This window comes from Schistocerca piceifrons, chromosome 2 (assembly GCF_021461385.2).
Source record: "Schistocerca piceifrons isolate TAMUIC-IGC-003096 chromosome 2, iqSchPice1.1, whole genome shotgun sequence".
NCBI classification, from domain to species: Eukaryota; Metazoa; Arthropoda; class Insecta; order Orthoptera; family Acrididae; genus Schistocerca; species Schistocerca piceifrons.
Window position 1 is genome coordinate 134800572 of NC_060139.1, and position 24451 is coordinate 134825022.

Here is a 24451-nt window from a genome sequence, read left to right on the forward strand (position 1 = left end):
TGATAACAGAGGTTACTGACAGCAGCTGGTGATTGTAGCAGTGAACAGATGGGCCACAGTGTAGCAAATCACATGTCTCTCAGTGTATACTGTCAAGGGTGTACTGTGCATACTTTTGATTTAGGAAAAACTGCCACCAATAGTATCAGCAGTCATTGGCAATATGTATTGATAATTGAGATTACTGTTACCAGCTGGTGATGGTAGCAGTGAACAGATGGGCCACAGTGCTGCAAATCACATGTCTGTTAGAGTTAGAATGAAGAATTGTGGTACATGCCAATAGCAGGTTATGAGCACCTCAAAAGAACACATGAAGTGATATGTCCCATTTGTCATGAGGATGCCATTCAGGCATGTGGTGAAAGCACTGTTGTGTAAGGGACCTAACTCCCATTGTTTCATCAGTGAACAATAGAGGAGCCTACTGACTGATCACGTGCATCCAATTTGTTTGCACACTGGACACACATTTGGGAGGATAATGATTCAGATCTATTCCAACTACCCATATTCAAGTTCTCCATAATTTCCCTTAATCACTTAAGGCAAATGACAGGATGGTTCCTTTGAAAGGTCTCTGTCAATTTCATTGCTCATCTTTAACCAATCCGAACTTGTGTCCCATCTCTAGAGACATTGTTGTTAACAGGAAATTAAACCTTAATCTTCCTTTCTTCATTTGTTTGTCTACAGCACTGTGTAGGCCTCTTGTACCTTCATCATGAAAACTGCTTCTGAATTGTCAGAATAGTGTGAGGAAAACCCAGTGAACAGAACATCACTTGTGTATTGTCTCCCTCTCCTTTCACATCACATGTCCTTAGTCTTTTTGTGCAACGGTTGAGCCTCATGGTTCATGTTGCTTCCTGACTGTCTTTGGTGTCTTGTTTAGTCTGAGCCAAATTGTGTCACTGCCATTGTGAGGGTGAGAAGGGATGCTACATGCTACTAGGCAGTTGTCTCTAACTCATTTGTTCATGAGTGTGCACTTGTGAAGAAAGCATACTCAGTTAAAGTATCCTAAGATTCTCTGCAATTATAGAGCCGTTTGTGAGTTGAGACCCTTACCAAGTAGGGTTAATAAATTGGGTAGAGGAGCTGGTTTGTCTGTTTTGTACTAGTGTTACAACCACTCAACAAACTCCAGTGGGAGGGCTAAAGAAAGCTTTTGTGCCTTATAGAAAAACATACCATTAAAATTCCCAGAGTGTATATTCCAAGATTCTTCTGTCCACAGTCTGCACTGAGATGTAGGTGAACATCTACATCTATACTCTGTGAATGACTATGAAACATATACTTTTAACTGCACCACAATGTCTTCCTGTTCCATTCATGAGTGGAGTGTGGGAAGAATGATGAGTTATACATCTCTAAACAAGCTGTTATTAACCTAAAGGCTTCTATGCGATCAGTATATAGGGGATGAAGAATATTCACAATTTCTGGTTTCATGTGCATTGATACTGAAAAGTTGTGTCACTATCTTAATGCATTTGTATTGAAGTTAAGAAGCTGGGGAACACAAATATCATTGCAATGAACTTTTAAAATGGTGCAACAGGTTTAGGTTATCAGTAAACTTGATCATCACAGGTATATCTGAATCGCTGATTGCAAAAACCACCTAAGTCCACTTTTGGTGAAAACTGAGTAAAGGCAAAAATGCATACTCTGCATGTAGCTCCACCAGAATCTGCATGAAAACAGCCAAAGTCATCGTTTGTTACTGTTTAAACAGAGGTAGGAAGTTTGAGCTGAGTGCAGAAATGTCCGAAGTCCAGGACTTCGCTTATTTTTCTTCTCAACTGTTGGCACTACAGTAAAGTGCGGTTCAACTGAACAAAAGAAATTGGTAATGTTGATTTTAGTATTCGTGTCAAAATGGATGAAGCGGCATGTACCAGCAGTTATGAGAAGAAAAGGGTGAAATATTCTTCTGGATATCAAATAAATATTATGAAGAAAGCTAAAATTCATGGAGAGGAACACATGAATTATAGAGTCAAAGCAATTCTGAAAAAGGTGACAGGAGAAGACTGCACTATCGAAGAAGCTGTTTTAATGTTATTGCAGAAGACTACAGAACTCAAGCTTTAGCACATTTTCTGAATATGGAAAGCAAGAATGACCAGAACCCCTTCGTACAAGGACTGAGCACAGCTAGTGATGTTAAAAGACACCGTCCAAGAAGTGAGAAGGGGTGCAGGCATGAAAAATCTTTTACCTACTGTGTCCTTGTTGGAGACAAACAATTTGAGTTAAGTAGAAAAGATTTTCTAAGTATTTATGCAGTAACAGATGCAAATGTTAAAATAATTCGCAAACTGCAGTGGGCAGGCACTGAAAGACAGAAGAGGGAAATGTAAGAGTGTTAACGCTATATTGTTAAAGAAAATTGTCAAAACTGCAGATCACATCAGATCATTTCCTGTTAAGGATCATTTCCCATAGTGGTAGCCACACTATGCACTACCTTGACTGTGAACTATCTGTGAAAAAAATGCACCAACTTTTTATAGCCAAACATCCTAACTTGCCAGTGAAATATGAGTACAGTAATAAGATTTTTTGTGAAAACTTTTCACTTGCTTTCGGAAGACCTGAAGTAGACACTTGCTGCACCTGTGAAGAGTTGACGTTAAAGATTAAAGCAAAAACATTCAATGAGGTAGCAAAACAAGCAGCACTAGCGGAGAAGATTGTCCACATCGGAAAATCTAAGAAGGTTTATGATGCTCTGCAAGATGGGAAAAGACTGTTGGAGACTAATCCTAGAACTACTGCTTTATGTTTAGGCTACATGCAGAATGTTCAACTTCCTCATGTCCCGGTGAAAGAGCTGTTCTACTTGTGCCAGTCGACTGTTGCAATATTTTATATACATAATCTACACACAAGGTCATCTGTTTTTTATCTCTATCATGAAAGGAATGTGAAGAAAGGACCCACTGAAGTTTGTACTTTTCTATTAAGCTACATCAATGACTATATGGTCCAAGATGTGAAAAACTTACTTCTGTTTTCTGATAACTGCCCGGGACAGAACAAACACAACACAATGATCCGCCTGCATTTAGCTCTTGTGGAGTTAGACCAATTTGAACAGACTGAACATTTTTACCCTATCTGTGGTCATTCATTCCTGTCACATGATAGGGTATTTGGGGTAATAAAGAGAGCTCTCAAGAAAGTAGAGAGAATGTACACAATCCACGAATTAATGGAACTTATAGTAACTGCAAAGTGTAATTTAATCATGAATTTGGTGAATGGAGATGAAATAACAGACTTCGAGAAGCGGTGGCCATCAATTTATAAGACTTTCTTTTCTATTGAAATACTGAAATGAGATATTCCAAGGGCAGACAAGGTACCTCTAAATATTTCAAAGTTTCATCATTTCCATTATAAATCATCAATGCCAGGAGTTGTGGAAGCAATGGAATTCATTAATGGGCTTCGTGCCAATAACTTCTCCTTGAAATTTGACCAAAGATAGAAACCACAGTTGCTAGATGAAAAGTGTTACAAGGATATGAAAGTACCTGTTGGGGTGAAGAAGATTGAATACATTAAACAATGTGTACAATTTGTTCCTGACAGTGAAAGTGTGTCATCCTTCTAGAATGAAATATTAACTTGGCCTACAGCAAATATGCAAAAAAAACATTGAGTGGGCTTCTAAACTGTAAACATTAAATACTGTTTTGTTTTGTTACTTGTTTTTCCTTTTGTAAACAGTGTTAATTAGTGAAAGCATTCAAATAAGTCATATTACAGCTTTGCAAGAAACATAAGATCAGGGTACTATATTCTAAATAAAAATAGTTAATTGCTTTAAAATTGTATTTTTTGAAATTTTTTTAGTGTCAAATGCATTGGTTGCAGAAGCAACCTAAATCCACAGCATAAAAAGTTTTTTGCAATGCAAACGGGTTAGCATGTATGTGCGAGATGTTTACAATAAACCTGTTGAGTGCTGCTTAATCTTTGGCTTAAGTTTCACCTTATTCTAATAATTTACATACTACTCATATTGTTTTTCTCACTTTCCTTAAAAGTAGGGTTTTGTGACTTAGGTTGCTTTTGCAATCAGCAATTCATTTATATGCTCATACAATTGGAATATACATTGTGTAGTGCTATTTTATTAGTTTATATTGTGATTAATGAAGGTGATATATTTCAGATGGCTTCACAGTATCCTTCCAATTTAACAAAGACTGCAGCAGAGAAAAGGCTTCTTATCAAAATAATCAAAGCCACAGGCTTAGGAGCAAAACAAGGTAATAAATAGTGATCTATTCTGCACATAAATAATTAGTTCTGAGGCTGTTTAAAAGCTCATTCACTTAATGTGAGTAAAGTATCAATGTGACTTAATATTAAAAACAGTATGACTTTTTAAGTAATAGAAAAAAGATGATTTCAGTTTTGCTGAGTCATGCAGTTAGTTTTGTGCACATTTGAATGTGCAAGATATATTGGAACATGAAATAAGAAAACTAATCAGTTTATGGGGAAATTACATTGTATGTTTCACTGTCAATGGGGCTTTATGTGTGGCTTGTTGTCTTGTGCAAGCCTCTTTACTGGATGCCATTTGGGAGACTTGTATGTCTGACTTGACATTTGTGTACTTGTATTGTGTCAGTGACTGTGATAAGCATAGTGTCATATTTCTGTTGCTCAAGGTGCTGGGAAAGCACATAGCCTACTCCCCTCAAATAGCACCAAATCGGGCTGCTGAGTTTAATGCCCCCGTCCAACAAATGGGTCACCATCAGTCGTGTCTCATCCCTTCATTTCATGAGATACAACAAAGAACTTTGCAATTTAACCCAGAAAATTTGCACACACTCTAGTGATCAGAACCAGTGCCCAAGATAGTATCACGGTTAAACTGAATGCCTGTAGTGTGACTGATAATTCATGCATCACAAGCATTTTTAATGATCGCTTTGTAAATGTAGCAGCAAAAGTAGGATTGAGGGAGCAAGGGGATATGTAGAAAATGTTATTACGCAGAGACTTAATAACTTGCAGTAACACCAAAACCTTTCATTGACATTAAAGGGATTAAAAAATTTTCAAAAACAAAAGCTCACTTGGACTTGACATTTCAAACAGAGATGGACACCAGATCCCCAGATACTGGAATAGTGTAATGAGGGAGTCGATCTAGATTTAATTGATGGAGAATCTATCAATCAGGACACGTGCTATCAGCTGAATAAAATGTGGGATACTGCTTTGGATCTACTAAAAGCAAAATAAATGCACAATGCATCAGCACAGATGCCTCAAGCACACTGCCAGACAGAGTAGATTGACAACAGAATGTCCCAGGACAATGCAAATGGGACTGGACTGCAAACAGAATGTGACCAGTAAGCGTGGACCAAAAACAGAACACTCAAGGACAGTGTCAGCAGGGACAGATGGCATTCAAAAAGTGTCAAGTGGCATGAACACCCAAGGGCAGTGCCTGGGGGAGCAAACCACACGCTGAACGATTGGTCTAAGGTAGCACCCGGCTGATGATGGTTACCAGTCACATCACTGAAATGTCATTCAAGGAAAACGATAATATCTGGCAGTACATCTGTCAATTCAAGAATGTCAACAGACATTAGTGAAGCACTCAGATGAAATGGTTGGATGTCAGTGTAATTTCATATATGTACACAAAATCACTGAGTCATTAAATTATTCAGAGTCACAATTCGCTGTGACAAGTAGGATGGCCACCAGAGTGTGTCAGTGGTGTTTTTACTTTAGTATTTTTGCCAAATTTGGTGTGGTATAGAAAAGTGTGAACTGCTTCAGATGTTGAGTGACCACCATGAAGGACAGGAAAATGTTGTGTACTCATTATGACAGCGTTATCAGCAAGTGAGAGAGTTTGAAAGGGGCTGTATTGTGAGTCTCCATTTGGAAAACTGGTTAAATTGTGCAGTATTCAGATTTGTTGGGAATTTGGATGTGACAGTTGCCCAATGTTGCATGGGAATGTGAGGGCAAACATACTCCGCAAGGTTTCGATTGACCACCTCTGACCACCACAAGGGAAGATCACCAAATTGTGCACAAGCACATTGTAATCCCTTCACATCTGTACTTGCCTTCTGAGAACAAGTAAGAACTCTCTTCAACATTATGTGACATCCCACACTACTGATCAGAAACTAGGAGCAGATGGTTTAAGGAAATACTGTCCCATGCGTAGGCTACCCTTCAACACAACATAAGCAGCTGCATTTGGAGTGGTGCTATGACCACGAAATGTGGAATGCCTATGAATGGTGTCACATTGGGTTCAGTGACGAATGCAGCTCTGCAGGAGAGGGCCCATTCTTCCAGTGTTTTGGAGAGGCATAACGGTGTTACTCCTGCCCTCATCGTGCGCCCTAAAATCCCTCTACTACTACTACTACTACTACTACTACTACTCCTGCCCTCATGATGTGGGGACCCATCATGTATAACTTCAAGTCACTGTTGGTAGTGACTGAGAGAACTCTGATGGCACAGTAGTGTGTTACAGACATCCTGCATTCTTATGTGTTAACTCTTATGGGTCAGTGACATCGTACCATTTTTCAACATGACATTGCTTGAGAACAGAGTCTTTCAAGACAGTGCTGCTGTATAAAATATTCTTGGACATCTAACCATGTCAATTCAGGCTGAAACCTCAAGCTTCCAATATGTTATGACAACCACCTACTTCTTGTATTGTGGTAAATTTTATGAAATAACAGATGGAATGGCTGTGGGTTCTCCATTGTCTCCAGTGGTGGACAACTCTTTTATGGAACATTTTGAGGAACGTGCATTGAATTTGGCTCCGCTTTATCCAACTTCATTTTATCATCACATTGATGACACTTTTATAGTCTGGCCACACAGCATAAAAGCTCTTGAGCACATCCTTGAACACATGAATAGTATACACCAAAACACACAATTCACTGTTGAGACAGAATGAGATGGAAGGCTGCCATTTTGAGATGTTTTGTCACAACAAAAGTTGGATGGACCTCTCAATCATTCAGCATACCACAAGCCGATGAACACTGATTTATATATAAATTCCCAGAATTTTCGTTATCCATTCCAGAAGAACACAGTTTTAAATACGTTAGCAGACAGAGCAAAAACTGTTTCCAAAATTAATCATCAAAATATGTGTTTCAAAAGAAGAGCAATGAGGTCAGCCTTCTCCAAGAAAAGGAAATGTGAATATATTAAACATTCATGTGATGAGCCATCAGTCGTATTCCTTCCTTTCTGTGGTGCTATATGGTCTGACCTCCTAAGAAGATAAAGGACACTCTTGGCCTCAGAATCCCTGGGATTTATAACATTCTTTGTGAGTATGGGAGCAGCTGCATTGGTCAGTCAATCTGCACCATTTCCAACTGCTGTGCAGAACGTCAACAGCATATTAAAAATTGAGAACTGGAGAAATTTGCAACTGCTGAGCACTGATTCACAAACATACTCAAAATACTGTTTACAAAATGAAACTTTTGTCACAGGCTCCTTCATACTGGGATTTTATAGTTAAAGAGGCTGTAGAAATAAGAATATGCAAGAAGAACTTCAACTGTGACATTGGAACTGTGAGCATGATATTGAGGTGCTCATGTGCCCAGCAAGAACCCCAGAATTGTCCCCAATTCAATGTATGTGGGACCAGTTGGCGTGTCAACTCTGTCCCAGTGCCAGTATCCATGATATCAAGGACAAGTTACAACCATTGTGGGCCAGTTTGCCTCAGGAGATGATAAATTGCCCTTAAGATATCTTTACCAGCTGCATCAGTGCATGCATCCAGGACAGAGGGGGTGCAATGTCATACTGATAAATGGGCTCATACTGTCAAGTTCTTTGTAAATTTGACTCGATGTTGTACAGTAATCTCTGAAATAACATCACACACACACACACACACACACACACACACACACACACACACACACACATACTCAACCTGTGAAGTTTCATTTCTTTTCCTCCTCCACTTCTGAATGCTTCACTTTTTAGTTAAAGGATTGCAAAATGTGACACTGATTAATTCTCAAGAGAGAGAAAACTTTAGTGACTGGGAAAAGCAAGAATGGAGTCACAGAAGATTCAATTTTTCCTCCACTCCTATTCCTTACATATGTGAATGATTTTCAGTGACATACAACAACAGAGCTGATACATTTTGCAACATGCAGAAATGTTTATAATTAATGCAGTGGAAGAGACTGAACAGAAAAATTGTTGCTAATATTTGTAAAAGCATTAATAAGTGGTTGCCTGCAAATGGACTCCCTTGGAAAAAACCATACACATTATGTTCAGTTCTGTACAAAGGATAACATAACATCAAAAATGAATTTAGCACATGAACAGGAGTCAACGAATAGGTTAGAATGCTCCATACTTTTGGGTGTGCATACTGCTGGAAATTTGAGCTGGATGGAACATGATTTTGACTTCCCAAACAATAAAGTTCAACATCTTTTTCTCTTTGTATAATTCCTAGTTTAGGAAAGAAACATATTTTACATATTACGTTTCTTTAGTCTCTTGCTGGATAATTTTGTGGGGTGATTCATCGATTAGGAAGAAAATATTCAATGCACAAAAGTGAGCAGTGAGAGTAATATGTGGTGCTCCCTCACAATCATCTTGTAGTCAACACTTCTAGGAGTTAACCATTCTGACTTCTCTTTCACAGTATGTATATCTGACAATGAGATTTGTCATCTGTAATTCATAAGAATTTCAGAATAATAGTAATTTATGCAGCTACAATACTAGAACAGTTAGTGGCTCTAGAAAAGAGTTCAAAACACAGCCATAAAAAATCTGTGATTATTTGCTAAACTACATAAAATGTCTTGCAGGTAGCAAAGAAAATTAAAATCTTATTTGATGTCATTTCTTGTGGTGGTCAACTCCTTCTATTCCATTGATGAATATTTAATTAAACACTGGTAATGTTTATACAATGGTAGAACAATATGTTGTTGCATCTGTGTTTCACTTGTAAGTACTGACAAAGATTAACTTTAATTTTTACTGAGTTTAAAATCACTGTACTGTCTAGTATTCGGTAAATGCCTACCATGCAACCATACACAGAAACAAATCATTATACATAGCCTGTAAATGGACTCATTTCACATAATTTTGATAAAAATCTTGCAGATGGTCTGTGGGACATGAAGTCACTCTCCAACTAAAAGCAAATTTATGTTACTACCTATGACCGTATTGGTAGCCAAATTCCAGTGATTTTTTTTGGTACCTCTAGAACCCCCCAATCCAGATAGCTTGAAATGAAGCACTACTGATACCACACAAGTAGGTGTTAGTGATCGTGGGTGAGGAGGTAGGTATTGTCAGTGGTTAAATCAACACATTAATCACTTGTAGCTCCATCTAAAGTACATGTCATGTATCTTTGAATTGATATACATATATTTTGTGTGTGTGTGTAATGGAAAATCCAGGATTAACTAATGACAATATCATGAAAAGGACCGGCCGTTACTCACCATGTAGTGCAGATGTTGAGTTGCAGACAGGCTCAGCAGGAAGACTGCTAAACAAGTAAGCTTTCAGCCAAAAGGCCTTCTTCTGAAGAAGACAACACACACACACACACACACACACACACACACACACACACACACACACACACACACACACACACACACAGCCCTGAGGCTGGGGCAGGGATGGGGAGGGACAGCACGGCAGGGGTGGTGGACGATAAAGAGCTGCTTGTGGGAGTATGCAGTATATAGGGATGTGGTAGGGTAAGGACAGGGCAGCTAGTTGCAGACAAGAGGTTAGGTAGAGGGTGGAGGGGGAGGGAGTGGGAAAGGAGAGAAGTAAAAAGTTTGTGGTTGCCTTGGTGGAACAGAAGGCTATGTAATGCTGGAGTGTGTATAGGAAATGGGATAGTTGGGTGAAGGATAGTGACTAACGAAAGTTGTGGGTAGGGGGTTACAAGAATGTAGGATATATTGCAGGGAGAGTTCCCACCTGTGCAATTAAAAAAAACTGGTATTGATAGGAATGATCCAGATGGCACAGTCTGGACTACACAGCCTTCTGTTCCAGCAACACACCCACAATGTTTTTGCTTCTCTTCCTTTTCAACTTTCCTCTCCTTGCCCACCCTGTCCCCACTACCCTCTGTCTAGTCTTCCATCTGCATCTTGTGAGGCAAATTGAGGAGCTATTTAACTTGGAAGTATTGATTCTGACCTCATAAACTGATGACAAATGGGAGGACGGTGTGCTGACCACATGCCACACATTTTTCGCATCCAGTGATGCCCATAGGCTGAGGATGATTTGGTAGTTGGTCAGCATCACTGGGCCTTCCAAGCCCAGTTTGGACAGAGTTTAGTCTATATATAAGTCTGTTTTTGAGATAAGCTTAAACATGTTGTAATAAAGATATATTTTTTTCCTCTCTTTCAGGATGCACAGAACCATATTGTGTTGTCGAAATGGATGATCCTCCTCAGAAGAATCAAACTTCTATCAAGAAAGACACAAACAGTCCAGTTTGGGATGAGCATTTCCTATTGTAAGTTTATTCCTATTAGTCATTTATTTCCACTGTGGTAGTTTGAGTCTATGGACTTTGCTAATAATTATAACAATGCTGATCCTTCAAACACCCAACCAACCATATAAACAAACTATGCTTAGCATACACCCATTTGGGTTTATTTGGCTCCAGCTTGTGTAGCCCTGTCCCCATTAGTCTGTGGGAAAGTTTTTTATTTCTAGGTGTGACGGAGATTCCCCTAGCAGACACATCCCTTAGGCCTACACTATGCATGTATTCAAAAATCAACTGATGATTCATTCAGAAATCAACATAGAATGTGTTCAAAAATGTCCAAAAACTAACAAGGGTGCATTTCAAAACCATATGAATAATCGATAGACCAACATATGCTGGGTGCTAGGTGCTTTGTGAAATGAGGTTTTTTCCTTCCAGAATATGAATTTTAGTGCCCCTTTAAATTGCCACCAGGGGCAGATAACCCGGTACCACCCCCCCCCCCCCCCCCCCCCCCTCCCTCCTCTCCCAATCTGCGCCTGATGTTGCAAATAAGAATTAGCCAATACATACAAAAGTAATATAAAAAAGCTTACAAAAAGAAAAAAAAATCAACATTAGAAATATTCCAGTTATGAAGAATATACTCAACATTAAAAGAAATAAAACTTATGCAAAACATTTAATTTTTTTAAACACGAAAGAAAAAAATTACACGTTTAGGCTACATAAATTCATTGGTCAGTCACAGGATAACACTCTAAAAAGAACCATTGTCAACAAAATTCATCTGAGCTTACATTGTCTCATTGTGGAAGTACAAAAGTAAATTGTACAAAATGTGACAGAGGGGGTTGGATGGTGTGGAGGAGGAGTGTTAGTTAACAGGATAACATCCTGAAAGGTAACCACTGATTCATCGCAGATGTTATACAGATAAACGATCCAGTCATGTTAATGTGATCACAACCTATGTTTGATCTCAACATGCAGTAAATACTCGCAGACAGCAAGTGGCAGCATTAGCAGTGAAGGTATATAAAGTGTATCTGGGGGATGCGGAAAACAGTGCAGTCATTGTTGTAATATGGAAATAGAGTGATTTATTTGATGTCTAAAATGGCATGATCATTGACTTTTTGGCCAAGGTTGGAAGCTTTTCCTATGTTGCTAAGTTTGTAAACTATTTGAGTGTCCTCATGCTTAAAGTGTACCATGCATGGCAAAATGGTGCTACCCAAAACTGGTGCCAAGCCAACTGTGGTGCATCATGAGCCATAGACAACAGGAGTGAATGACGGCTGCAAAGATGTGTATGGACAGATAGATGGGGAGCTGTTGAGCGACAGACCATCCAGATGAACCAAGGGCCATTCTGTAACGATTTTAGGAGAGGTGTTACTGGGGTCAAGATGTGTTTATAACAGTTTGATCATAATTGAGCATTTCCTTAAAACAATCTTAAACACAAGTTCTCTACCAGGAGGAGCTGCCTCTAGACAAAATCTTGTCCTTTATTAATAATTAAGAAACCAGCAACCCAGAATATTAAAATGATAGCTAAGAACACTCTTAATAGTTGACCAAGTGTGACATAGACATTTAAAGAACTTCCTAATTATAAACCAAATAATTTTATGCCAATGAATCTTATTAAAAATAAATAACCTTTTGCCAGGACTTGGCATGGGGAATATCAATTGAACACATCTGAACAAGAAGTGAACTCAGGAAACAATGTGCCAAAAGCACCAAGAGATGCTGTAAAGAACAAATAAAGCTTTCTTAAACTAAGCACTAAGTATCAGCCACTAACACTGGCATCATGAGTTTGATTTCAAAATGTTCCAACTTCACTTCCTTATAAATCACAAAACATGGAAAGTATTACACTCACCTTCTGATTCAACACAATGTCCATAAATCAGAATGTTACAGTGAAACTGCTGCCAAGTCATGCAAGGACAACTTTCTTTTGACACACATTATAGTAGCTTCTTATTAACCTTTGCCCATAGCAAATAGGCCCATTTACTATAGGAATCCGATGCATAGCCAGGTGTGGCCACACTTTCACCCTCATTTGAGTGATATGGTGAAGTTGATCAATCCACAGGAAAAATTCTTCTGCCACCAGGCATGCAGTGCTGCTTTTGCAGTCTGTGGAATGCCCTCCAAACACTTTCACCCACTGTGTTCATTACTCCAGTGGCGCACGAACACCGCACTGGACTTGCTGGGTAGAATTCAAATCCTCAGTTACTGGAGATGTAAATGAACCATCACACCCTCGCCTCCCTTAGACCAAAAGGCCCAGGAGAAAGGGAAGGAATACTGAAACTTGTTCAAGGTATATAGTCTTCGGGTTACAACACTGTGTCATCCTACAAAGGCTATCACCATCCACCTCCAAGTGCAATTTATTTATTTTTAATACTCACTCTGGTTTTTAGAAGAGCACTCAATTTTGATTACATGACAAGATTCAAAGTACTTAAAAGACTAGCTTGCTAATCTTTACACAAGACTCCTCATAAGTAAGAACTTATTCAACTGACTGAAACAATTTATTTTGGATAAAATAATTTTGGGTTGTGTGCCATGTCATTGTAAACTACTAAAACAACTAAACTGCTGACGTTTAAACCTACTTGCTGCAGCCCTCTTCAGGATGGTTTATGCTCATTGAACTGCCCTGAAGAGGACCACAGCAAGTCACTTAAAACATCGGCAATTTATTTGTTTTGGTTTTCAGTGAACCGCCCTAAAGATGACTGCAGTAAGTTGGTTGAAACATCAGCTGTTTAGTTGTTTTAGTATTTTACAGTGATGTTTATCCAAAATGACACCAGCCATGGAAGCCTACGAACTTAAACAATTTGTGTTGACTGGGAAGCACCCTACTCCTGAAAGGTTTAGTCTGTGTATTGTGCACCTGAAATATTTGTTTGGTCTGCAGATTCCTGATGAGCAAGGTGACCAACATCACAAAATGCAAGATCTGAACCAGGCCCACAAATCTGGGCAAGAGTTTCCTCATTACCTTATCCTGTCCCCAGCTTACTGCTGTAAAATGCTTAACCCCCATACTTTTAACTGGCTTTAATGAGATTTACTTCTTCCCAGCATTGTTGCAGCACTGTGATTTCTCATGAACGAGTTTAAGATTGCTCTTCATGTGCTTCCAGTCATCCCAAGTTTACATAGCATCAACTTTCTCAGGAAGCAAATCATTCAACATCCATAAATTGGACAATGGAGAATTAATTCAAAGGCAAACATTGAAGTCGCTGGAGTTTGTGTATGGTCCTAATGTGTGGCTGTGTTAAAAGCATATCCCAATCAGGGCAGGAAGCTATCACAATGCATGTGGTCTGCACTATGGAAGGCAATGAGCACTGCACGCAGGTTGCTCTTCACTCACTCAGCAAAAGATGGACTAGGATAATACACTGCAGTCATGGTATGGCTTAATATGCATGTCAAAACAGAAGTTGTAGAAGGCTGCCAAGGTGAAGTTTATGGCATTTTCCATAACCACTGACCTACAGGCACCAAACATGCCAAACATTGACTGGAGACATTTGATTGTAATTCTAGGGGTGGTGCCTTGCATCAGATTAACTAAGAAAAATGTGTAAGGCCATCCACACACAAGCATGTGCCATGTTCTCCTCTCACAAATGTGGAAAAGGCCCCACATAATCAACATATATTCTTTCCATATCCTAATTAATTACCTCAGGTGACTAAAAATCCCCACCAAGTGTTAATCACTGATTTGCTTATAGCACACAGCTTATAGCTGATAACTAATATCTTGATTTGTTCATCCATTCTCTTCCATATACAGTGTTCACTGGTCTTCATTTTGGTCTTGCAGAACCCAAGATGGCCACTTGTGGGAGTTTCATGACAATATTTAAAAACCAGAGGTACCAGATCTTTAGGTAAAACTATTTTATTCCTGCAACTGTCCTGCACGGTACAACACAGGACATTGTCTTTTAGAAAATATTGTTTAACAAGTTTCCTTTCCTTGTATTTCTTCTTCATGTGACCTAACTCCGAATCAGCGGATACCCACTCAGAATAGAACAAATCATGTGACCTAGTATTTCCAGGTTCTTAGGTTCACACTCTGGAGAGATTCTAACTGCCCATCTTGCAATACAGTGTCCGTAAGTTAGAATGTTACAGTGAAATTGCTGCCAAGCCGTGCAACAACAATTTCCTCGATACACGATGTAGCAGCTTCTCAATAACAAGTGCCCAGTGCACAAAATACATAGGCCCACTCACCATTGGAACTCAATGCATAGCCAGTGGCAGTTCAGTCATCCTTGTTTGAGTGATATGGCAAAGTTGATAGGTAAACGGAAAAATTCTTCTGCCACTGGGACTGCAGTGCTGCTCATCCAGTCTGTGGAGCACCCTCCCAGCACTTGCAGCCACCATCTGCATTACTCCAGCAACAGGCACATGCTGTATTGGACTTGCTCAGTGGGAATTCAAATCGACAGGTACTGTTGACAGAAATGAACCTTCACATGTTCAGTGAATGTTGTGTATGAGCCTCTGCAGCAGGAGCTTCCTTCAAGCACCCGTGCTGACTGCTGTTCATCAGTGATGAACGCTGGAATTTGAATGCCAATACCACAACTGGACACTGGACATCCACTGAGTGGTGGGAATCACATATTGCTCCATCAGACAGATAATTGTTGAATTGTCAGAAGGGTCCAGATCAGAGTAGGGAGCATTATAGGCTGGGGAATGTTTTTGTGGCAGTCCTTGTGTGATCTCGTCATTCTGGAAGGCACAATAGATCAACACAAGTATCCATCTAGTCTTGGGAACCATGTCTACTTCTACATGCAGTTTATTTTCCTGCAGCACAGTGGCATCTACTATCAGGACAATGCAACATGTAACGCAGCTCACATTGTATGTCTGTTTATGAAAGAGTGCCAGGATGAATTTATCATAGTCCTCTGGCCACCAAACTCCCCAGATTTAAACCCAATTTACAATCTGTGGAACCATCTTAATCAAGCTGTTCGCACTATGGAGTCTCAACCAAGAAACATAGCACAGCTGGCCACAGCACTGGAGTCGGCATGGGTCCATATTCCTGTTGGTACCTTCCAGAACCTCACTAACTCTCTTCCCACACATCTCGCAGTTGTCTGCACTGCAGAAGGTGGTTATTCATGCTTTTGACAGGTGGTCACATTAAAGTGACTGGACAGAGTAGTTCAGTAGCAAATGAAAGAGTGGGGAAATTGAAAGGGGAACAAATTAAAAAGAAGGGAGGCATAATATAGATGCAGAGAAGAAGGAAAAACACTAAATTACATGTCAAACAATGGAAAATCCAGGCTGGAATATAACAATATAATGGAAAGTTGCTACTCACTATATAGCAGAGATGCTGAGTCTGATCCCTTATCTCATTCTCTGGAAAGGGCTCTATCACATACACAGTATTAACCGGCAGATCAGTTCCTATGTTCATGCAGACCAGACTTCCTGCACCTTTTGGTATTGTATTGTGTGAGTCAGATCTAAAGACTGTGTACACAGTTTAACTGGCTTATCTGATGTCTTGGGTGTCCTGTGCGACAGTTTGGCCCTCACAGTCATAAAACCAAGGTGGAGTAATTATCCCATCCAGCTCTACTGTGCATTGCTGCAGATTAATTTTAGCATGATGTTTACTCAGTAAATCCAAACCAGAAAGATCTTATAGCTAATGCCCACAGAAGGCAGAACTTTTGGAAGTCTCTCCCTCCCACTTGGAAACCCAACAGTGTGCAACTGAGAGGATTCACACTTTTACCACCCACACCATGTAATGCACAGCATGGTGGGTTCAAATTCACTGCCCTCAGTATACTCTGGCTAGCCATGGATATTTGTGATCTTGTATCCAACAACAATTTACACAACCTTCCCTGTATATAGCTGAATAGATGAATATCGCCATTTGATTTTGCGCTGGGATGCCCGTAGCCAAACTTACTGGTGCCGTACCGCAGTGGTCACACCATCCCCTGTACCATTTAATGCAGGGGCAGGACTGTTATGCTGATTCCGCTGTCTATGTGCCGGTAGACATTTTTGAACAGAGTACCCCACTTGCTTGCTCCTCTGACATTGTAATTTCATACAGAAATGTTGAAAGTGGTCTGGAGCACCACACGTATAATGCACAATCTCTGCGTTAAACACTACATGCTTCTCTCTTGGTCTAGTTATGGTATCAATTTCAGTTAAAGCTGCCTTCTTCAGGGTTTTGGGAAAATCCATGCACCCTTTGTGACATTTCAGACAGCAGGGCGCACAAAAATGCATCAAGTGCCTGTTGTTCTGCCACCTGCAAAATGGTTTTGTTGGCATGATCGTCATTCATTAACTGATACATATTGACAATGGTGGGCCTTTTGTGGTTCAGAAACCTTCTATTGTTTCTTCCTGCTTCTGTGCTACACCATTAAGTCGTTCATGATAATATCACAAGGTATTCTTCTTCCGGTAATCATCCATTGATCTTTTCTGAAAGTCAGTAAAGAACTGAGTGTCCCACAATTTCTTATTCCACATGACTTACGTCTTGGTATCCCCCAAACAATTTTAAACAAGCTACATTTAACAATTTTTCATCAGTCTAGTTCCCTAACTTTGCAACCATGTGCAAACTATCCATAAGAGTTACTGGAAAATGGTGCCACCAATGATGCCGTACCATCATCAGATAAGTGAAGACATGCTCGAAGATGACCCTACTCTTCTTTTACCCGTCAAATGATTCACTTCACTCTACAAAACTTCATTGTCAGCTCTAACCTTAGCTACCTCATTTAATAGATGCTGGATTGTCTCCTGGGCTGTTGCTTTCCAGAGACAGTCATTTCACTCTGGACCACCACCACAAACGTGTAATATACCCAAAGTAGAGGGGAAAGGACAAACACAGTGAGACAGCCCCAAAGCAACACACATTTTGCCAGCACTTAGTTGAAAACAGGCTGAATGCCACTGCTGCTGCACTCCTTCTCTTCTAGCCTCCACTGGATCAGCATTTCCAGCTCCGGCAGGTATCCTGACATCAATATTGTAACAGGGTTTTATTGAAAGTTAGGAGTAGGCACATGTTTCTCTGCTGGAGGATGGCACTGGAGCGTGTGAGGAAGGCAGTCACTCAGTTGACAGAACACTTTATTGAGGAACACAAACAGACATGGTTCAGAACATCAGAAACAGTCAGACTGCAGGTGATGGTTGTGAAATACAGAAGCGGGATGCAGGAAGAGAGGTTGGCTATGGGTAGCTAGTGACTTGGAGGAAAGCAGTAGGTGTCCAGGCTAGGAATGTGAGAGGAAGGAGTGACAGGCGCACGGGCATGGCATGCAGCTCCTGGGTACCAGAGCCAGTGAGGTATAATACATGAAGATGACATGGAGGCATGGATAGGGGTGCAGGTGGCAGGACAGAGGAAGGGGAAACTGTTAGGTAGAGGGTGTTGGTACAGTGGGCTAGTGGAGACTGAGTTCTGAATGATATCAAAAGTGAAGGATGTGTTTCAAGGATAACTCCCATCTATACAGTTCAGATAAGCTGGTGTCAGAGGGAAGGATCTAGATGGTGTGGGTTGTGAAGCAGCCCTTGAGTTTGAACATGGAACTGAGTAGGTCTGGGTCTTCCACAGGGATATGACCCCTGTGGCAAGAATTTGGGAGAGTGAGTGGCATGGGGATGGATGAGGATGTTGTGTGGGTTGGATGGGTGACGGAAAACCACTTTAGGAGAGATCAGAAGCATCTTGTAACGGATGTCCCTCAGTTCTAGGCATGATGGTAGAGAAAGTCCTGGAAAAGGGTATGGTTCAGTTGCTGCAGTCCTTGGTGATATTGAGTGAAGAATGCATGAAAGGAGGCACTCCTTTGCATCTGTTTCTTGGGGACAGTGGGAGAGTTAGGGATGTGTGAAGATACGGCACAGGAAATCTGTTTGCAGACTAGATTTGGGGGGGGAGGGGGGGGGGGGTAGTGCCTGGCTCTGAAGGTCTCTGTGAGACCTTTAACATATTATTAACATATTAGGCAAGGGAATTATCATCACTGCAGACACAGATAAAGTGCCCAGGGTGGCAAGGCTTATGATTGTCACTCTCTCCAAATCCAATCCTTCATGTCATCTTCTTCATGTGCTGCACCTCACTAGCTCCGTTACCTGTGTGCCACATGCCTAACCCAGGTACCTGCCACCCCTACCTCCTGCATTCCTAGCCTGCTGCACACCTGCTGCCACTAGCTACCCATCACCAACCTACCATCATACTTCCTGCCTCTTTCCCTTCTACCCACCCCATCAGACACTACCCCCACCCCAGTCCACCTGCCAAACTGTAACTGTGGTATTGTTTGTCCAACCAGCACATTGTACGTGTACAGGTGTGTGAGTGAGTGCATGCATGCAAGTTTCAGTGAGCAGTCTCCTTTACTCCTAAATTATTTACATGCTGATTTAATTTTAGGTAGTGTGAACAATGTTTTCCTGATTTTCAAAATGCAGAAAGTAGTAATCTTGTTCTTCAAACCTATCAAAAAAGTATAGCTAATAATTACTGTATTATGACTTTAAAGTTTTGTCCATGGGGAAAATAGTGGAAGAAACTGTTGGTCAACAGACCATACTCTGTGCAGGAATCTGAATCCTCAGTCACATTTACTCTAGGTTCAAAAAATTGTATTTGAACATGGCTATATCGTCCTGTTAAAAGTGGCTACATGGAGTAACTTCTTGCACAGGCACTCTCAGTATGATATTGGAAAGTCCTTGGTGGAATACAAACAATTGTAGGAGTAAAGGTAACCACTTACTATATAGCAGAGGAACTGATGTCCTTTCTCAGAGATAAATTACTAACAAAAACACATTCACAAACACATGGCTCTTTTGTCTCCACCCGTTACATTTTCCTGGAAACCAGTCTGCCTAGGGTGAAGGGTTGAGATAACTGTACCTGTGTGTGTGCGTGTGTGTGTTTGTACGTATTTTTGTTAGTCAGGTAGCTCCGAGATGGACATCATCCAAATGCTTAGTAATGTGTTCAGTCTTGTTTATGGACTGTCAGCTGCTACATGTGTTAGCTTTATGGTGATTGATTACCTTTACGTCTTAGATTATTTTTATGCTTGAAATAACTTGAGGTGGTATTTTTAAATCTTGAGGAGGCATGTCCTGTGGTGCAACATAATAGATAAACAGTTTACCAACAGTAGAACAAATTGGTGTATCACATCAGTTAAACAACTGCTACTGTGTCAGTTGTTACATATCTATCTCATTTGCACAAATCAATCAATGGAAAACCCAGGATGCAAAAATGACAATGTTATGAAAAGGATAGATTGCTACAAACCATATAGAGGATATGTGGAGTCGCCAACAGGCATGACAAATAGACTGCAAAACATGTGAGTTTTCAGCCAAAAGGCCTTCTTCTAAAGATAACAACACACACACATTTATGCAAGCACAACTCACACACACATGACTATTGTCTTTGGCCACAGAAGCCGGACTGCCAAACTTGGTGGCCAGAGGCAGTGGTCATGTGCTTGTGAGCTGTGCTCGCATGAATGTTCTTTAGAAGAAGGCGTTTTGGCCAAAAGTTCATAATTATCTCTCTCTCTCTCTCTCTCTCTCTCTCTCTCTCTCTCTTTCACACACACACACACACACACACACACACACACACACACACACACACAAAATAATAAATTTGTAATAAATCACATTTCTCACAACCTGCTCATTCTCTATTTGCCACTATTGGTTTGTAGCTTTGAATTTATTGCAAACCAATACATTTACTGCAAAGAATTTCCAGTTTTTCAGTACCCTCAATGAAATTGTTGGATAAAAGAAAAAAATGAAAAATAAAGACTTGTTACAGATATTTGTCTCCAAAGTTATCAGTTAAAACTAACCCCCTGATGTAGTACATTATATGGGCAATAATATGGTTTGTAAATAAACTTTAATATCTCAGAAATTTTGAACTTGTTCTCTGTTTAAAAATGTATATTTCCCTTTCTTTTAAATTTTACAGTGACCTCAGCCCAAATACAGCAGAACTGTTGTTTGAAATCTATGACAGAGTGAACAAGGGTAAAAAATTTCTTGGTTTGGGAATTGTGGGAATGGAAGAGCTTCTCATTAATCCCAGCCAAAGACAAGTTATAACCCTGCAGTCTCGTCCTTATGAGAAGGATGAAGTATCTGGAACATTGACAGTTGAGGTAATTTGATGTAAACAATCTAATTTGTCTCTTATATGTAATTTAGTGGCATTTAAATTGATCTGTTGTAGCTGTATGGAAATTGAGTTTAGAGCATGTCATTGGGGGAAAAAAACTGTAAAACAATAGAAAAAGTAGTACTATCATTCTCTTCTTGATACTTTTTTACAGAGAGAAACGTAGAGATATGTATAAGAAAGTCAAAGAGTATGATTATGTGTTTATATTGTACTAATAAATGGTATTTCATTGGGTGTATTTATATACACAGAAGTTTTAAGCCAAAATCTGCCAACGAACAAAGAAACAAGTTATCAAATAAACCTATAATCAAATATATGCACAAGAATCTTATTATTTGCTTGTAACTCATTCTGTTGTCACTTTTTAATTTGTTAGACACAAATCTGATGTGTACAAAGCAAGCAAGGCTAAAAAGAGCAGATGCTTTTCAACTTCTTCTGAGTGTGTCTATCTTATTTATTAGCAAAAGCTTCTAATTTATATAAGAACATAAATCTTTGCCTAAAAACCTAAGAAAACAGCCTAAAAACCTAAGAAAACAAGAACATGTTTGAATATGTTGTGGCAGATGAAAATTTATGGCACACGGGGATAAATTCACATAACTGAACATTTTGGGCTGATGTCATTCCATCTTATTGATCTCATCTTTATCCATCCATTCATTTCATTTCAGTGAATTTAACTTTTAGGATGTTATTCTACATAACCACAATGGAGAGCTGTGATCATAGTATTCAGACTTCCAGGTAAATTTTGATACAAATTGTGGTAAAATAACTTTTTAACTCACTTCTGAATTCTTAAGGATCTTCAACTTTATGCCTTACATTTGAGAAGAACACTGCTCAGAAACAAATAAAAGGAGGAGAGTCTGGGAAAATAGGTCTTATCTCATGTATTGTACCGATATGTTTCACAGTTCATGAGAAGTGACTCTTCAATTAAATTTACGGCTAACAGTATTTACTGGGACATTAGAGTGTAAGAATGCAATCACATTTTTGGTTTACCAATCCCACACAATTTTTATTTTAATATTTTTAATTAGTTTATTAATTTCTGCAGTGATAGCCCAGATAATCTGATAAGGTTATAGGGAGGGAAAGTACATATACAAAATATTTTTATATTTGATCAATACAATAAAGTATTTTAAATAACTTATTAGCAGGTTGATTCTGTTCTTGTTTGTGCTCAAAGATGATGTCAAGAAATTTTACATACAGGGTGCACCTGGTTTGAGAGCATTGATAGCTATCTGTGGAGCCTACTTAGTGACTGTGCTTTCAAGCTGCATAATATTGGTTTTACACAACAATGGTATGAGTAAAGTTAATCAAAAAAATTGGTTCAAATGGCTCTGAGCACTATGGGACTTAACTCCTGAGGTCATCAGTCCCCTAGAACTTAGAACTACTTAAACCTAACTAACCTAAGGACATCACACACGTCCATGCCCGAGGCAGGATTCGAACCTGCGACCGTAGCGGTCACGCGGTGTGTGTGTGTGTGTGTGTGTGTGTGTGTGTATGTTCACTGGGTGGCACAAAGACCTGTTGAGTGAATTACCACAATTTTTTTCAATCTAAGTACTTATTTTATGTCTAAAAACACAGATGATGTGACTTACCGAACGAAAGTGCTGGCAGGTTGATAGACACACAAACAAACACAAACATACACATGAAATTCAAGCTTTCGCAACAAACTGTTGCCTCATCAGGAAAGAGGGAAGGAGAGGGAAAGACGAAAGGATGTGGGTTTTAAGGGAGAGGGAAAGGAGTCATTCCAATCCCGGGAGCAGAAAGACTTACCTTACGGGGAAAGAAGGGGTATACACTCGCGCACACACACACATATCCATCCGCACATTTGAAAATGTCTGCTTGTGTCTGTGTATGTGCGGATGGATATGTGTGTGTGCGAGTGTATACCCCTTCTTTCCCCCTAAGGTAAGTCTTTCCGCTCCCGGGATTGGAATGACTCCTTACCCTCTCCCTTAAAACCCACATCCTTTCGTCTTTCCCTCTCCTTCCCTCTTTCCTGATGAGGCAACAGTTTGTTGCGAAAGCTTGAATTTCATGTGTATGTTTGTGTTTGTTTGTGTGTCTATCGACCTGCCAGCACTTTCGTTCGGTAAGTCACATCATCTGTGTTTTTAGATATATTTTTTCCACGTGGAATGTTTCCCTCTATTATATTAAGTACTTATTTTCATACACACCATCATACACCCACGCACAAATAGTTGCAAATAAAATATAGATGATACAACTGTATGAACTAGTGATTAAACTTATAAACACCATATTTCTTCTACTATATCTACATCCATACTCTGCAGACCTCTGTGTCGGGTGGAGTGGTGAAGGGACGGGATTAGTGTGGCTGGCTTTTCTGTTCACACTGTTCACCATAGTGCTGTCCATTTTACAGTTAACTATGGTGTTAAAAAGGGAAGATTGTCATTGTCTTCTACCTTCATAGTGAATTTGGTAGCAGGGATCTCCTGAAGGTTTTCACTCCCCGCACTGGTTTGTATCTCCACGCTGCCAGCTGCCAACATCCAACACAGTGTGAGGATGTGCTACTTACACTGCCCCATGCAATATTGGATGAAGAAAGCCTGCCGAGAAAGCTCAACAGCCCTGAGAACATATCCAAAAGAATGGATATGGCAGGAGACAAATCTAAAATTCTTTCAGGTAGAAGGTTAAGGCCAAGCAGATAGAACATGACAAGGAGGATAAGACAATGACATCAGAGGTATGCACTGAGCTTGTGCAGCCTGGTTGAGATGGTAGCCCTGACAGCTGGGTGAGCCTCAAATTGTGCTGTCCAGTCAGCCAGTGGAGCTTCACTGAGGCCTGCTGAGCTGTGTGGTGCCCCAACAGAGCCTGAGTCTGCCTGGGCAAATGTGTGGCTTGGCTGCTCGTCAAGTCATGCTCTGACCGGATTGCACGCTGTTGTGGGTGCAGAGCAAAATCTCTCTGGCCCATTTGCAAGCAGATTTTTATTTTGCATATTATTTACTGATGCAGTATTTCACCTCCAGTCTTACACTAAATTAATGGATGACTGTAACATCAGGAATAGGATGATTCTTTAAATCTCCTCTATTTCTTGTAATTGGTAAATCAATGTATTGTGATGTGCATGTTAAAAAGAGTTCATACCTTATGATACTGTGAAAATAGTTAATTTTATTAAAGGTTGTGCTACTAATTATCAAACTTTTTCTATACATTGAGAGGAAATGGGAAAAATTTTTTTATTGACACAAATGAAAGTTAGGTGATTATCTTGTGGCACATCTGTTCTCATACTGTATGAAACTAATCTTTTTCTCACCAGTTGCGCCTCTCCCCAAGTCAAATCTAGCTTCAAACTGTGCTTATTTGGTCCAAATTTACCTAAAAATCAACAGTTAAAATTTATTATTTCAAGTACAAAACAAAAACTTTGCACTGTGCAAGATATATTGAATCATTCACTAGAAAGCTTACAGTTTGAGATATCT

At 39.8% G+C, this 24451-nt stretch overlaps 1 protein-coding gene across 5 annotated transcripts in view; it reads left to right on the plus strand.

The window, feature by feature from the left end:
* LOC124777140 (phospholipid transfer protein C2CD2L) overlaps nucleotides 1-24451 on the plus strand; it is a 607433-nt gene that overhangs the window by 465291 nt on the left and 117691 nt on the right. For all 5 annotated transcript variants that reach the window (XM_047252436.1, XM_047252434.1, XM_047252435.1 and 2 more), the window contains exons 5-7: nucleotides 4196-4292; nucleotides 10504-10612; nucleotides 20715-20904. In XM_047252436.1, coding sequence (XP_047108392.1) covers nucleotides 4196-4292; nucleotides 10504-10612; nucleotides 20715-20904 — 396 coding nt within the window. The remainder of the gene's footprint in view (nucleotides 1-4195; nucleotides 4293-10503; nucleotides 10613-20714; nucleotides 20905-24451) is intronic.